Consider the following 16,640-nt stretch of genomic DNA (forward strand, 5'->3'; position numbering starts at 1 on the left):
TCTGCATGAAGAACATTTTCCAGACAAACCTGTAAATGTACCAATTTGTTTGGAGAACAGCTCTTACTGCTTTACTATATTAGACCTATGGAAACATAGTAACATAGGCCTGGATATATCTTTCTAAGGAGAGAAAGGAAAGGAAAAAGATTTGAAATAAGGCATCCTGAATTTTCAAAGGGCTCTTTTTTTCTAATCTATCTGCTTGGATAATGCGCCCAGAGTGGCATTTTGTAATGACAGCAACTTTCCAACAAATCAATAGTTATTTAATTCCCAACAAGCTCTCGAGTCCATTAAACCTGATTACATTCACCCATTTCAGTTGGGTGCAGTTATTTTTCCTACACCAGCACTTAATCTATAACAGGAACTTATGAGAACTTTCAAAAGCAATTTCAACATCAATCAGCATAGAGTGAAAGGCACGATTTGCTTGTAATTATTTATTGGACAGGATGGCACAGGGTCTGACTGAGCTCTAGTGTCTGACCTTCACCCTCAAATTCTAATGGATATGAAGGCTTGCTTGATGCGTTCAAGTGTGCTACCGTGTCTTGCTGCACAAAACATAGCATTGGCTTGCATGGGCCAGAAGGCACATTTTTTCAATACCTGGTAATGGCCACTGCTGTATTTTTATTTTAGAAACGTAGGATATTAAGCTTTAAGTGAAGAACGCAATTCACAATCTGTATTACTGAATGGACCCATACAGAAAAAAAAATGTTTTGTGTTGCAGTTCCACCTCTGTGCCCACTAACTGTTGTGGTGAAGGTGCGTAATGAAAATTTTAAACAAATGCCTCTCCTCCACAGCTAATTTGACTGATCACTAGCATGACACTGAAATGCAGTACTGCATATTATTCTTTTTTGAGCCTGTTTATGTATAACATCTAACTACTGACATTTATAAGGTGCATAGTGTTCATTTGGGGAATGCTCAAAAATGTTGCTTGAATTCTTTCTTAGTCATTTTTAATTCTGTAAACAATGGAATAGCTTTTGCTTAAGTAGTATCTATATGATCTATACAAAATTTTAAGTCTAACATCAGAACATTTCTACTTTTTGAAAAAAAAATACAGTAAAAACAGACAAATCAACAACAACAACTAAATCAGGAATTGTCAGTTAACTTCTAAAACATAAAATTCTCTCTCAGAAGTAGGATCTTGCACTTTAAGGACTCAAAAGAATTAATATGATGTGTGTAAATATTCTGTGAAGGTGATGTATTTTTCCATACACAAAAGAAAAAAAAAAAAAAACTTCATTCAGTGTGATGCGTAACATATGCATTAATGCATATTTAACACTACTCATACTTGCTGTGATAAAACACTTAACCTAAACACATCATGGTAAGTTACTTCGTCTTATGATCTGCTGTGGGAATGCTGAGTCCCTCAGAAACCTAGAATGGATAGCAAATCCTCTGCCCTGTGGTCAACCTCGTGAAGCAAAGGCATGAATGTTAAATAGCAGACAAATCAATACAAGCAAATATAGCTCAACTACACCATTTATTCAGCCATGAGAGATGTCAATACACAGATTAGGGTGATCCATCTTTTTGATTTCCTACTGTCTTCTCACTGACTACATGAAAGCTTTTGCCTGTATTAAAAGTGTTTGCTTTCTCAACCATAAAAATTTCAATTATTACTCTAAGTGCACTAGAGTTAAGTTGCTTGTTGGAAGCGGCCTTGCATTACCTGAACAAGTCCAGCGAAGTATGGTGCTGCCGGCAGAATCATTGGCACTCCATATGGATGTAGCAAAACTCCTTGAGACGACAACATGGTTTAAGCGATAGTATTACTCCCACTAAAGCTAAACACATCAATTGAAAGTTAGGGGAAAATCTATATACCAACTTCTTCCAAAATCAGAGCTAGAACCAAATAACTTCTGTCAGGGGCAAAGCCCACATCAGCTGTAAAAAAAAGAAAAAAATTGACGTCAGCAACTCTTAATGTTAAAATTTTCTTCAGAGACAACAGATAGAGACAACAGCTGCAAAGCTAACTCTACCAAGAAAAGGAAGGTGCTATTTTGGGACCATCTTAAATAACATGACTAACCAACTACTCTATACCGTTCAAATTTTAAGTAATAAACACATGCAGATCAAACTCTCTGTCCTGGTCTTCAAATAGGATTAGAATTAATATTCCTATCTTAACTGGCACATACATGACAACAGTTGCTATTATAACCCATTAAAAATCATCTTTATTATGATTGTTTAAATAACTGTTTCCCTGTATTTATAGCTGTTAAACAATATATGAGATTTGAAACTTAAGCCTGCTAAATTCAACATATATTGTTTTGAATCATTACATTTTTCTTATTTTGAATATTTGAGCTACCTGATGCCAGCTAACAACTTCTTAGTGTAAATTATATTTTAATAGCTTTTCTAACCTTTCACATCTCTGTTGCTGCATTTATCATAGCTTTTTGAAAAAGAACAAACCTGACCTTTAGAGTATCTCATATCTGTTCTCTAATTAAACTTACACTCAATGTAAGAGACAGAGTGAAATTTACCCTGTTTTATCCCCCAAACAAAACAGATTTACTTTTTAATGTACTATTTGCCAGTCATTCTTTTCTACAGCTAATCATTTTTATTTTAGACAAAGTAAACTCAGGCATTAACACTTGTTTTATGTGCCATAGATCTTTTATGGTTAATGTCAAGAATTACAATTGAGCAAGATTTTTTTTTAATTAAATTAAGAAGCTGGTGTTTAAAACTTCCTGTTACAAGTTAAATATATATCATTCTCTCCTACAGTCTTTGAATAACCAGGGTGCTTCACATCACTAATTTCAACTACTTGATTTTGTTGCATAATTACTTTTCCAGATAACTAATTAGAGACAAGATTTTATGTGATACTCAATTATTTAGTGTCACATTTTGACCATCGTGAAAGGCTTTCAGTAATTGATTCTCATGTATCAAGGCAGACGGGTTGCATGATTTAGAAATCTACCTTAGCAGGTGCATGTTGACCCTTGCTACTAACAGCCTTAGGCCATTTCTAAGTTTAGATGTTAAATAGTGACCCTGTATGATGTTTTTTTTTTGAGAAGCTGCCAATGAGGACAGCAATTATCATGTGATGATGTGATGTTTACCTATCTCCATTTTCTGTTCATAGAATGACTTGATTTTTCTTTTAGGGATAATGCTATTCACACAGATCACCTAACTATGCTCAGCTATTAATATTTTTTTTTTTTTTTTTTTTTTTTTTTTTAAATCTATCTATATGTATCTTTTCTTGTTAAGAAAAACTTATTAAGCAAATACATATATCTTTTATATAGTTTTATAACTATACATATACTTATATAATATATATATTATAGTTTTATAACTATATAGCTTAATTAAGCACACAGTAAACAGACATGATTTTGCCAAAATATTTTCATAATTTTCAACATGATATCAGTTATTAGCTTTCATAGAGAAACATACAAACAAAATGGGAAAGTATATTACCATTACAACTCATCTTGAAATATTTCACTTCTAAAAAACATTTTCATTTTAACTACTAGTTATTTGTTTATTCTAACAGAGTAAGCTACATGGGAAAAGAAAGAGGATTTCTTTCACTTTGCAATGGAGATTATAACGAATTCTGGAAGCTTCACTCAGATGACTCCAATGGGACAACTGACACAACCATGGACTGTTAAATTGCACTATAAGCACCTAGTCATTTTTTGTTTCAATATATATGTAACATGCTGATGAAATTTCCCAATGACAAAGTTGGAAGTTATTGTGATTACTGAGGATGGTAATAATATTATATAGGAAGAATTGCTTAACCTTACAGACTTGTTAACAGAAATGGGATGAGAGTCATTACAAAATGTAAGGTTATGCTTCTGCTAAAAACCAACTTCAGTTCTAAACTTCTCAGGAAAAAGAAAAGAAGGACCTTATTGTTGAAGGACTTTTATCTACTAGCATGATGCAGATACAAAAAGATGAGTTACAGTTCTTAAGTGTTTCTCAAAGGTATTTCCAATTATGTTTGGTTCTCTTAATTCATAATTTTTTAAATGATTACAGCAGCTGTAGAGGAAGTCCTTTATGTGTAGTTCAGGTGAATAGAACAACTATGCTGTAATAGAAAGCTAAGAAAGCTATGAAACAGTAAGATAAAGAGACTTCTGAAGCTAAGGACATTCCTGGCACACTGAATAAACAAGGAATGTTATGAAAAATATTTTTAGCCTCATTTATGCAAGAAATGTTTAAAATGCATTTTTGTGTTGAATAAGTGAAGTTATAGAACAGCCTTCCAAATCAATAATAGCAAAAAAGAATAGCTTATAAAAGAAATAAAGTGATATGATGCTAATAGTATTAGTAGCCTAACCTGATCTTAACTTACAGGAAGACCTTTCCAGTCCTTTGCAAGCAGTATAAACATTCAAGAATAATGAAAATATCAAGTTTATATCATTTATTGTAGCATTTGTATTCACTACATTTTAGATTGGAATACATAAAAATAAAATTTGAAAATAAACTATAATTACCTGTTTTAATGATATGATGCTTTGCTTGCCTCACTATAACAACATGCTTCTAAATGTATAGCCGTATGGCACTCCAAATCCAAGCTCTGACTTTCTGGTTGGGCTCTTTGATGATCTCCCATGTGTGCACCAGCTACCTAAGTTCGCACAAACCTCTGTGAATCAAAACCACAGAAGTACATACAGCTTTACTTGCATCTCCGCCCTGTGCCAAATTCTGAACTTACGCCAATACAACTATACCAACTTCACCAGTTTATACCAACATATTTGTTTTCATAGTATATTCTCCCTCCCAGCAATACAAAATGGAAATTAGTCTTAAGTTTTACAGTTCACTGTTAGCATTAATGGTCACTCCTGTTTTGCAAGAATACATTGACTACATGAAATTTGACCATAAGGAGTGCTGAGGACACAGAGACCAAACCAGAAGAGTATTAAATACACTAGTAATTGTTTCATTTTAGCAGGACCTCTAGCATGATTAAGGTTAAGCATGAGCCTAAAAGTTTTTGCTAAGACAAAGCCAGAATGATCAGTACTATGCATATCAATCACCATTCTGAAGCCATTGATGATGACAGTACTTACTTCCTGCCTACTCCAGTATTCTTACTCCCCCTTAAAAGCTGCAGGTGAGAATATTTTAAACAGCTATGCAGCTTTCACTTTCATGACATTCTAGAAAAGTATAATGCTGTTAGAAAAAAATAACATTTTAAGCCATTTTCAGTATGCTAATTGAGGGCATGATTCCTTCAACTGTTTCCAAACCCACTTTCTTTATTAAAAAATTCCAAGGATTTTCTGCAACTGAAAATTGATTTTAAAAAGAAAAGACAGAAAAAAAAAAAAAAAGAAAATAGACGAACACTAGTTTTATATATAATATATACACAGAAACATACAATTTCTTTTGTTTCATTTCTGTAGAATTTTGTTAAAAGACAGGTATTATTTATAAAAATGAATGCTGAAGGTTCTGAAGTTACTACATAGTTTTAAAAATCAGTAGCAATATAAGAATTTTGTCATGTTAAGCTGAACACTCCCAGCTGATACCATCTGAATCATACCTAAGAAGTTCATAAAATACACAGCTTTTTAAAACTTAAAGATTATTTTTGCCCCAATAATACAATGCATTATTTGAATTAATTAAGAGAAAATGATTATCCTATAGGTAAACTGACTGAACAATCAATTAAAAATCTGACAGTAGTCTTGCTATGACCTCCTAGAACGAGGCTGGTCCTAAAAAGTGAGCAGTATAGGTCAAGCGTGCTAAAGTAACAGTGGAAGGTCAGCCAATACAAAGGTGAGGAATAAAACAAAAACATCCTATGCTTAACATTCCCCTCCCCCCCCCCCCATTGCAGGCCTGTTAGTTTAATGCCCTAACATACATAATCTTGTGTTTTAGCACAGAGCTCTACCTACTAACATGAGTGCTCTAATAGTGACTTTTTAGCAAGTCAGTAGTGAAATCATTTGAGAAGACAAGGAAATGAAAAATACTATATTGTAAGAATACATACAGAAAGAAATAGAGGCATAATCCCAGGGCGCTTAAAGAGCTGGCTGACATCATTGCGTGACCTCTCTCAATTATTTTTCATCGATCTTGGGAATCTGGAGAGGTCCCAGTAGACTAGAAGCTGGCAAATGTGCCAGTTTTCAAGAAGAGCAAGAAAGAAGACCCTAGCAATTACAGGACTGTCAGTCTCATGTCAGTGCCTGGTAAAATTATGGAGAAGATGATCCTTGAAGTTACTGAAGTACACCTGGTAGACAATGCAGTCCTTAGTCCCAGCCAACATGGGTTCATGACAGGTAGGTCCTGCCTAACAAATTTGATTTCCTCTTATGATAAGATCACCCATCTAGTAGATAAAGGGAAACCAGCTGATGTGATCTTTTTGGACTTCAGCAAAGCTTTTGATATGGTTTCCCATAGGATCCTACTGGACAAAATGTCCAGCATACAGCTAAACAAAGTCATCCGATAGGTGAGCAATTGGCTGGTGGGCAGAGCCCAAAGGTAAATGGGGCCACATCTGGCTGGCAGATGGTCACTAGTGGCTCCACTTTAGGGCCAGTCCTCTTCAATGTTTTTATAAATGATTTGGATGTAGGACTAGAAGGTGTTTTGAGCAAATTTGCTGACGACACCAAACTCCGGGGAGTTATGGACTCAGATGAGGGTGAAAAGGCCTTGCAGAGGGATCTGGACAGATTGGAGAGCTGGGCGATCACCAACCACACGAAGTTTAACAAAAGTGAGTGCCGGGTCCTGCACCAGGGACAGGGCAACCCTGGCTATACATACAGACTGGGCAACGAGACGCTGGAGATCAGCCCTGCAGAGAGGGATCCACGGGTTGTGGTTGACAGCAAGTTGAATATGAGCCAGCAGTGTGCCCTGGCAGCCAGGAGGGTCAACTGTGTCCTGGGGTGCATGAAGCACAGCATTGCTAGTCGATCGAGGGAGGTGATTGTCCCGCTCTGCTCTGTGCTGGTGTGGCCTCACCTTGAGTACTGTGTGCAGTTCTGGGCACCACGGTAAAAGAAGGACAAGAAACTGCTGGAGAGTGTCCAGAGGAGGGCAATGAAGATGGTGAAGGGCCTAGAGGGTAAGACGTATGAGGAGCGGCAGAGGTCATTGGGCCTGTTCAGTCTGGAGAAGAGGAGGCTGAGGGGAGATCTCATTGCAGTCTACAACTTCCTCACAAGGGGGAATGGAGAGGCAGGTGACCTATTCTCCGTAATCACCAGTGATAGGACCCACGGGAATGGTGTTAAGCTGAGGCAGGGGAAGTTTAGGCTGGACATCAGGAAGAGGTTCTTCACCAAGAGGGTGGCTGCACACTGGAACAGGCTCCCCAGGGAAGTAGTCACGGCACCAAGCCTGTCTGAATTTAAGAAGCGTTTGAACTGTGCACTTAGTCACATGGTCTAAAATCTTGGGTGGACCTGTGTGGTGCCAGGAGTTGGACTTGATGATCCTTATGGGTCCCTTCCAACTCAGGATATTCTATGATTCTAACTATGTCTGAAAACTAGACTACACATTCAAGGCAGAACACAAAAAAAAAAAAAAAAAAAAAAAAAAAAAAAAAAAAGGTGCAAAAATGAACAAAGATTTTATCCCATCTGCATATTATATCTAAATGTTCTATTAGAATGTATTTCTAAGGAGGGCAATGACAGTGATGAGGGGCCTAAAGGGCAAGATGCATGAGGAGCAGCTGAGGTCCCTTGGTTTTTCAGCCCAGAGCAGAGCAGGCTGAGGGGAGGCCTCATGGCAGCCTGGAGCTCCCTCACGAGGGGCACGGAGGGGCAGGCGCTGAGCTCTGCTCTCTGGGGACAACGACAAGAAGAGAATGGCATGAAGCTGGGACAGGGGAGGGTCAGACTGGGTGTTAAGGAAAGGTTCTTCACTGAGAGGGTGGTCAGGCACTGGGACAGGCTCCTCACAGAAGAGGTCACAGCACCAGGCCTGTCAGATTTCAAGTGTTGAGACAACGCCCTCAGACATACGCTCTGATTCTTGGGTGGCCTTGTGTGGGGCCAGGAGCTGGGCTTGATAATCCTCATGGGGCCCTTCCAACTCAAGATATTTCGTGATTCTATGGTGCATTAAACAATGACATGAAACCAAGATGTTCTCCCAGAGCAAAAGCAGATGGCTATTCTTACTGTGGTTCAAGACAAAAACCAGCAACATTTATGGAGCCACACTGCCTGGAAACACCAGGTCCCTGCAGTGCAGTCATCAGACAATCAATGATGTATGCTCTAATCTGATCCTGACAGAAGTGATCTATTCAGACCATACTTCCGCATTTCTGCCAAATAATTAATTCTTCTTAAGGCCTATATCTAACTCCAGTAATACCAACAAATGTCTTTTTTTTTTTTTTTTTTTTGGAAACTTCTTTCCAATATTAGGCTGTTTCTCAGCTCAAAGATCATAAATAATTCAAGTATCACTTTGGCAACCTCTTCATAGCGTATGCTATTTCTTATTTGATACCTTTAAACTCTTCTTTAAGCTTCCTGCTTTCTGGCCACCTTTCCTGTTCTCCAAATGCTCTCCATTTTCTCTTTAAATTTTCTCATGGTTTTCCAATAGAGGAAAACACAGAACTGGGAGGAGAAAATAGTTTCCAAGTCTCTTGGGTAGTTTTCCATTATTTATAGCAACTTTAGGTTATTGAACCTAAAAAAAAAAAAAAAAAAAGTTACAAGTTTAGCACCATACATGCTCTGAAAGAGAAGGTGAACTGCACTGAATATCACTGCTTGAGATCTTGAGTCAAGCTGACCCAGACATTAAATATTGCTGGATGGGATAAGTTGTCCTACAGTTTTGTTTTTTTTTTCCCCTCTTCTCCTCAGCCAGGACAGCTGCCACTTTTATTATGATACTCGTTTTCCAAAGGTTTTACTTCCACCTTTATTCTAAAATCATACATGGTCAATAGCTCTCTGAGGGCAACAGATGCACTGTCCAAACTTGAACCCTGTCATCAGCTGCTGCCATTACTCCACTCTTTTAATCCAAGCTTCAAGTACATGTAAAAGCTCATTTGTGCCAGTTCTCCAGACAGCTCCAGTTATACTTAACAGTTGAACTAAAATACAGCATGGATATATTAGTGACTTTTAATTATAAAATATCACATATATTAATTTAAGATTTCTACTATCCTTGAAATACAAATATGGCTGATGCAGTCAGTCTTCCAAGTTTATTGAGCATCTCAATTTACACTAGCATATAGAGAAAGGATATAGAAATTGTTTAAACTGAGTGATACCCGTTCTGAGTATGTGGAACATTTGTATTTAGTATTAACACACTCATCTTCCAAACATAGTTTCTTATCTGAAATAATAAGCTCGTTCATCTGCAGCTAGTTTTTAATTTGGTCCCAGGAGCTCACATGATTTTTTCCAATCTGAAAGCCAACAATTCTTCAGTTCATTTCTTCAGCTGTACTGAAGTTTAACCTTCTGGCTTCCCTTTTTTATTTATTTATTATTTTTTTTTAATATACAATTCAATGTCATGCTTGGGGTGGGGGGAATCTACTTTTTTAATGATGACAAAGCACTTCAGACAGAATCACAAGCAAAAACCTAGGAAGCATATTTGGGAATCAATTTTTAGCCCTAGAAAAATCATGCCTTTCACACTAAAGGGCAACTGGTCATACATTTGAAGTACAACACATCAGCAAATCTCAACTTCTGAGTACATGGTCAGTCCTCATTCTTTGGTTTGATTAGCTCCAAACATTGTCTTTTCCTGTCAGAGCTGTGCACTGATTGACTCACTGCTCTGGTATCTCACCGAGTAAAGAATGGCACATTTCCTCTGTAATTTGTTTGGAATGCTCCCGCAAAGATCACTTCTGCTTTCCTTTCCTGTGCTGCCCCACAACGTCTCTTTACTACCTCAGCAACCGTAAGGCACTTGTCATCACCTTCGAGGGCTCACTTCAGCTTACTCCTACCCTGCCTACTACTGTGAACTGTCAAAAGATCTGTTTCTTTTCCATATTACATCAACTGTTACTCTCCTCCACCTCCTAACTGTACTCAAAATACCATCAATGCTTTCTCCTATAATTTTCTGAAATCAGGTAAGAACTTCTTGTAAATGTTTACAAATGTTCTCTTTCAGCTTGCAAAACCTTCTCTTGCCAGAATGCCACACAAAAGTATTGACACCTGACTGATAGATAAACTGACTGCTTAGTAGTCTGATGACAAATATCCCTGCTTCTCCGCAAGTAACCTATACATTTGTATCCATCTATTGTATCCTAAACTGTAAATCTCTTTTGAAGAGAACTGTCAGGTACAAGGGGATCATCACCTATGACGATAATATAAAAGAACAAACACATACAAAGGTGTAAATACACGTAGCATCACTTTTTAAGAAATGTGATTAGGTAGGATTTTTTGCCATAAATGCTTTGTTTTCTTCTGCACCCTTAGAAAACATCAGTTCCTTCTTTGACTAGATTGCTACTAGACAAACAAATTTGTCTCTCAGTAGTCAGTAAACAGAGTGATTTACCATTCAGTGAATCATAAAAATTCACTTCCAATACGTGGCAATATATTGGAGGTAATACATGCATGGCAAAGAGAGGAAGAAGAGAAAAATGAGTTAAGGAATGCCTCCATGGCTAGACTTCACTTTAGCCCCTGCAGAAACCTGATGACCTGTCATTATCCATATATATCATGGCACAAAACTGGAGAACAATCTGTGAGCTATCACTCTCTGGGAGAGGGAAAAAAAAAAAAAAAAAAAAAAAAAAGCTATAGGTACCTTTTGACTTATCCGTGTTTTCATATGAATTAGGAAAATTCTGAATCACAACCAGGTTTGTCTTTTTGTGTCAGCATTATCATCAGAATTAAAGCAGGATTAATCCAGTAACTTCAGTTATTTAACGTGCTGGGCGTTGAACTAGGAAGAAGGATAATATTAGACTATGCATGAAATGATGTAGAATGTTAACCACCCTGTAAAGCTACGAGAAGTGCTCTAGCACAGTGGCGATGCAAGCCATACAAAGCGCAACTCCTCCAATAAAGAATTCTGTGGTCCTGCACAATTTTATCTGTTCAAGTTCCCCTGCTCATCTCATCTTCTCCTGCATCACTCAGAAAAGTTGGCTGAAGTAGGAAAAAAAGATTGCTTTAACTACCAAGAGTTGATTTTTTTTTTTTTTACTACTTGTTCACAAGACAGAAGCCATGTTGCAAAAGTCTTTAATATACCTATGTCTTTATGAGCATTGCATTGTTTTCATTTCCTTCTGGAGTTCTGTAACAGCTGTTCCTACATAGTTCCTATCATTGGATATTGTACCAAGTCAGTTGCATTTTCAATGTTCAAGAATAATCTTTCCCATGTTCACCTCATTACTCTTGTATTTATCTACCGTTTCCTAAAAAGATGTATAATAGTTCAGTTGGAAGACACCTTCAGAGATCAAGTCCAACTGCCTGACCTCCTCAGGGCTAACCAAAAGTGAAAGGATATTAAGGGAATTATCCAAATGTCTCTTGAACATTGACAGGCTTGGGGCATCAATGACCTGTAGGAAGCTCGTTCCAGTGTTTGACCACCCTCGCAGCATAATTTACTTTTATTTTTTAAATAATCCCCAGTCAGAACCTCCTCAGGTGCAGCTTTGATCTGTTCCCCTGCATTCTATCAGTGAGACTGGCACCTCGCTCTGCACTTCCCCACCTCAGAAGCTAGAGAGCAGTGAGGTTACCTCAAGATTCTAGAAGTTGAGAACCCTCTTAACTAGATGAAGTTAAGCAGTTTTGGGTAGATTGCATTTTGTACAGAATTTCCCTTGGGTGTGCATTCATTTGCAAATACAGAGCAGCAACAAGAAAATATAATTTTCCTCACATATGAGGAACAGACTGACTTTTAATCAATAACCACTTTTAATGAATGCTATTGATATATCAAAGCAATGCCATGCTAGATCATCCATTTCACACAAGATGTTTCCCAATGCTTGAGCATGTGAGTCTCACTCAGTATCTGTTCATGGCTGTCTTCTTGTTGACACTAACAAGCATAAGACAGGATCTCAGAAATATAAGTGTATTCTAGAACAATGCACACATGACACCTACTTGTCACTGTCATGTAGCAGGCTTTGGTTGTGTGGAGATGGCAGATAGCCACGGGTTTATTGCCAAATCTGGTCAACTGTATTTCTCTTTATTACTGAAGTCAGGTTGCTCTTCACTACTGCACCACAGGAAGCTATGACTTCTTGACCCCAATTATCACATTCATTATTCATCAAAATACAGTTTTCATTTGCTTCCCTTAAGAACAGCAGAGTATCACTATAAGGTTCTTTCAATACAACTTCACCCCCTTAATACACACAGGGTTTGCTGACAAGTAAGAGCTACTCATTCCCTTGAGTAAGGTTCATATTAATAGGACTGGATGGTGAATCACAAGATGGTATCAAACCATGCCTCCTGCCTGCATAAATGCATCATTTAAGCACCCTCCTATGCCAAGTGCAATGATTTGATTGCAAAAACTAGCATAGGACAGATCTCCTAAGTGAGCAGCATACCTTGGAGAAATAACTGATTCAAACTCACAAATATTAAAGCCCCTATGCATCTTCAAATGGATCAGAAGGAATTGCAGTTCAGAAGTAGCAAGTTTCATATTCTCTGGAAATAAAATATCAGAACCTGATGGCATTAGCTGTAATGCAAGCTATAATTCATTTCAATTCAAGACATCAGCAATATTTTTTAAGTACTGAGGTTTAGCCAAGAATCTAGGAGCATCTGAAGCAGGCAGGATTTGGCTGAAAGAATTAAAAGGCACAGCTGGTAAGAAGTTTGCTTCTAAATCTAAATATCACGAAGTTAGAACAGCTGAAAAAAAGGTTTCTTATGTATGAAGATAATTCAGTCTCATAGGTATCCCCTAATGCAACTGTTTGGACAGACACTTAATCCCATATTCAGCAATTCAGCCACCACTCCTAAACTCAGTTTGATGTCTTACAGGTAGCAGCTGCACATGGGCTATGCAGCTAAGAGGCTGCATATCACAGGAACACCCGACTGTTCCTGAGGTATGTTAGATCTCTTCTGCCCTTAGTCAGAGGGTTCGTGGCTGAGGCCAGGTCAATGTGAGTGCAATTGCCCTGCTACCCTCTACAAGCACAAAAGAAAGGTACTTTGTGGAAAAAAGAAATGTTTCCTGGATCATGCTTCCACAAGTCTTCTGGGTAATACAGTAAATAAATCCCACCTTAAAGAATCACATCATATGTTTTCTTTTCTACCCTCCCCCAAGATCCATTAGGTAATTTCCTGCTTATTCATTAGACATTCTATTTCTCAATAAGTGTTCTGCCAAACAGGTAGTTTTCTACAGCAACCAACAGTGGATACTGAATTCATATGAACACTATTTCTGATGTTCTCTCTTACAGCAACATCCTCAGGGGGACATTGCTAAGTCTATGGGAATTGCGCTGCTGATCAGAGTAACAGAAAAGGATAGAATAAGGACTGAAGAACAGAAAATCATAACACTATTGTATCAATGCCAAATAGTAACAGCCCTTCCTGTCATCCACTTAGCTTATTGGTCAATTCCTTTTTACGTTAAAAAGGAATAAAGAATGATGGTCTTTATAATATCACCTTCACTTAGGTTTTAATCAAACCAAAGTGTGTACTAGCAAAGGATTGGTGTAAATTTGTGCAGAGAAGAAGGAAAACAAGAGGATTAACTCTATTTTTATTTCTATTTCTTTTTTTTAGCTGATATTAGGGCTATTCGATTCATATTAGTAAGATCTTATTGCTTCAAGAAAGAAGACAGAGCAAGCAGTCTAATTTTAAGAACTGAGATATGACCAGTTCTCCTGCAGTTCAAAGGAGGCTCAAACAAAAAATAAAAAAAAAAATAAATAAATATTAAACTCTTTGACTGTGAGCAACTTATGCTTCCACAAAATTTTTTCAAAAAATTGTCTGCCCCTAAATGGGAGAAATGCAATGCATACTGTTTACAAAAAATGGCAAAACACCAGAAGGTGCGTTACTGAATCCTGGTAACAAATGGAAATAAGAAATGTAATATCCCACTACAAATCTTGAGTCATGTTGCTCAAACAGGAATTATACTAGAAGTTCGTATTGCATTGCTCGCATACATAACATTGGCACATCTTCATTGCAAATGCTATTATAGGAACATCTCTGGTACTGCAATGAAAGAAGAGTGCTACATAGCTGCTTCTTAAGAACTGTCTGATTCTGGAATGGAAAATGAGTCAGTTGGGACTAGTGAATTCTTACAGAAACTCTTTTCAAAGTTTTTTTGTTTGTTTGTTTTTTGTTTTTAATTTTTTTTGTTTCTTAATAATTTTCTTGATTTTTTTCTTAACTATAGGTTACCTACAGAGTCTGCTTCCATAAATGTTTTGTGTAATTTAGCATAACTTCTACTGTGTATACAGTAAATCTTTGCTATACCATATTGATCTACTTGGCTATCTGTGATACTAATAAAAACTAAACTTTCTAAATTTTTATCCTCTACTGTTCAGCCTTGATTAACTCTTTGAAGTCATACAAATAAAATACTGAATAGTGCTGTTCTCCATGGGACTAATTCCTGATGAAGCTATACAAACAGCATCAGCCACTACCACGGATCAGATGTTACCTCCTATAACACATCTTTCTGCATAAATCTGAAAACACCACTTTCTCTTAGAGTTTCCATCAAGCAGTTTCAAAGCTCATTTTCTACTGGGAGAGGACACAAAAAATTTTTTTTTTAGTTTTAGTGCAGATAAACACTTAAAACTATTCACAAGCAAAATATACAAGAATACAGTAAAGAAAACGTCCATAACCAGTACAATACATTTATTTCACAGTAAAGCCAATGATCACTTCCTCAGTGGTAGTCAGACTGTCCTGATCTACCCCAACATGTCCAACCCTATTTTTCTCTCCCATTAAAAATTTCTCTCTGCTTTGCACACTGGAACAAGCTCCTTGGTGCTCCAGTCCTTCACAGTTTCTTTGGTTGTATACAAACACATGTTTATTTTTAAAAAGCAGTTCCTAGGAGACATGCCCTACAGAACCATCTAGCAATAAATATTATAGAAAAGTTTTTTTTGTTTGTTTGTTTTGTTTTCCTCTCCTCCAATGGGTTTCTGGAAATATCTTGAAAGAGTTCACTACGAGCAGTATTACTCTGACATTTCTCCCTTAAAAATAAATAAATAAGAAGTTCCTGTTTGAGTTTCCATTTTCCAACATTTATGGAATAAGCAAGAATCAAAATTGCATTTGTAATGCTGCAAACCTACTGATGAGCATTTGAGATCTGAAAGATTGAAATCCCTGTCTCATATTTTTATCTTTCACAGTTGATGCACCTGGGTAGGTGTGAGGGAGATTATCTTACAAGCCCTTGCTGAAAAAGTGAGATTTTTGTTCCATGCTAAAAACAAATTTTGCAAAGTAACACTTAAATAAGCATCTGCAGTATTAGTCCTCGAAGTCAATGATGCATATTTTTCTGAGGAACTATGTATATAATACATCTGTCTTTCAATTCAGTTTTTCATTTATTAAGGGGTAGTTTAGTTTATGTTAAAATGATACTGAACAACTTTACTTCAAAGACATACCTTTGTACTAAACCAACTACATTACATCAACAGTATTTCAAAAGCCTCAAATGCACATATATAAGAAAGGGATGTAGATAGCTGTAGCTCTATAATTGTATACAGGAGCCGTTTGAATACTGTGAAAATACTACAACCTTGTTTTCTTCCTTGAACACTTTTAACAAGCAACTTTCTTCAATGATGAAACTTACAGAAGGCTGAACTTTTAGGATGTGCTCATCATTAGAGTCTCAATATATTTTTTCTATATTTTCTTTTTAAGGCAAAAACAATCAGATGCTATGTGCAGTGATTTACCTTTATTATAATAGAGAGTATAGCTGACAGCACTATATAAGCTTAAAACCGTTGACAGGTACATTAAAACAAAACAAAAAATAGTGAAACAAGTGATAATGAAACGTTCTTCCAACAAGAAATACATTTGTAAAGAGAAGTTCTACGGTGCTGTCCTCCTGCTAGCACACAGGAACTTCTCTTGGCAGGGGAGGGCTAGGTGTTGCTTTGCCCCGAGTAAGATCTGTGAGAGTACAGGCAGCTTGAGCACTGTCTTCCCCAACTGATACTTTGGGAGTAAAGTTAACTTTGACATGACAGTAACTCAAGTTAATTCATACTTTATCTGTAATCAGTAAGAGCTGCTTCAGTAATAAATAAAATTAAAGTTGATACAAATTTCTGTTTTTTATTTTGCTATATATTTAAATAATGCTATGAAATTGTATAAGATACATTAAAAACATATAGAATGCAAGATGAAATCAACTTAACCCATATATATTATAAATTAGAAATTCTT

At 36.8% G+C, this 16,640-nt stretch overlaps 1 protein-coding gene across 21 annotated transcripts in view; it reads right to left on the minus strand.

Moving 5' to 3' along the window:
• RBFOX1 (RNA binding fox-1 homolog 1) overlaps positions 1 to 16,640 on the minus strand; it is a 681,896-nt gene that overhangs the window by 274,397 nt on the left and 390,859 nt on the right. For 4 of the 21 annotated variants that reach the window (XM_032197978.1, XM_032197994.1, XM_032197993.1 and 1 more), the window contains exons 2-3: positions 4,584 to 4,738; positions 1,721 to 1,941 (exon numbers count right to left, since the gene is read on the minus strand). The exons of 14 other annotated variants lie outside the window; for them this stretch is intronic. In XM_032197978.1, the coding sequence (XP_032053869.1) occupies positions 1,721 to 1,807 (87 nt within the window). In that variant the 5' untranslated portion in view covers positions 1,808 to 1,941; positions 4,584 to 4,738. Of the gene's footprint in view, positions 1 to 1,720; positions 1,942 to 4,583; positions 4,739 to 8,622; positions 8,809 to 10,938; positions 11,047 to 16,640 lie in introns of those variants that run through there. 3 more of the 21 variants (XM_032197977.1, XM_032197976.1, XM_032197979.1) reach the window with 3 other exon arrangements.

This window comes from Aythya fuligula, chromosome 15, assembly GCF_009819795.1.
Source record: "Aythya fuligula isolate bAytFul2 chromosome 15, bAytFul2.pri, whole genome shotgun sequence".
NCBI lineage: Eukaryota > Metazoa > Chordata > Aves > Anseriformes > Anatidae > Aythya > Aythya fuligula.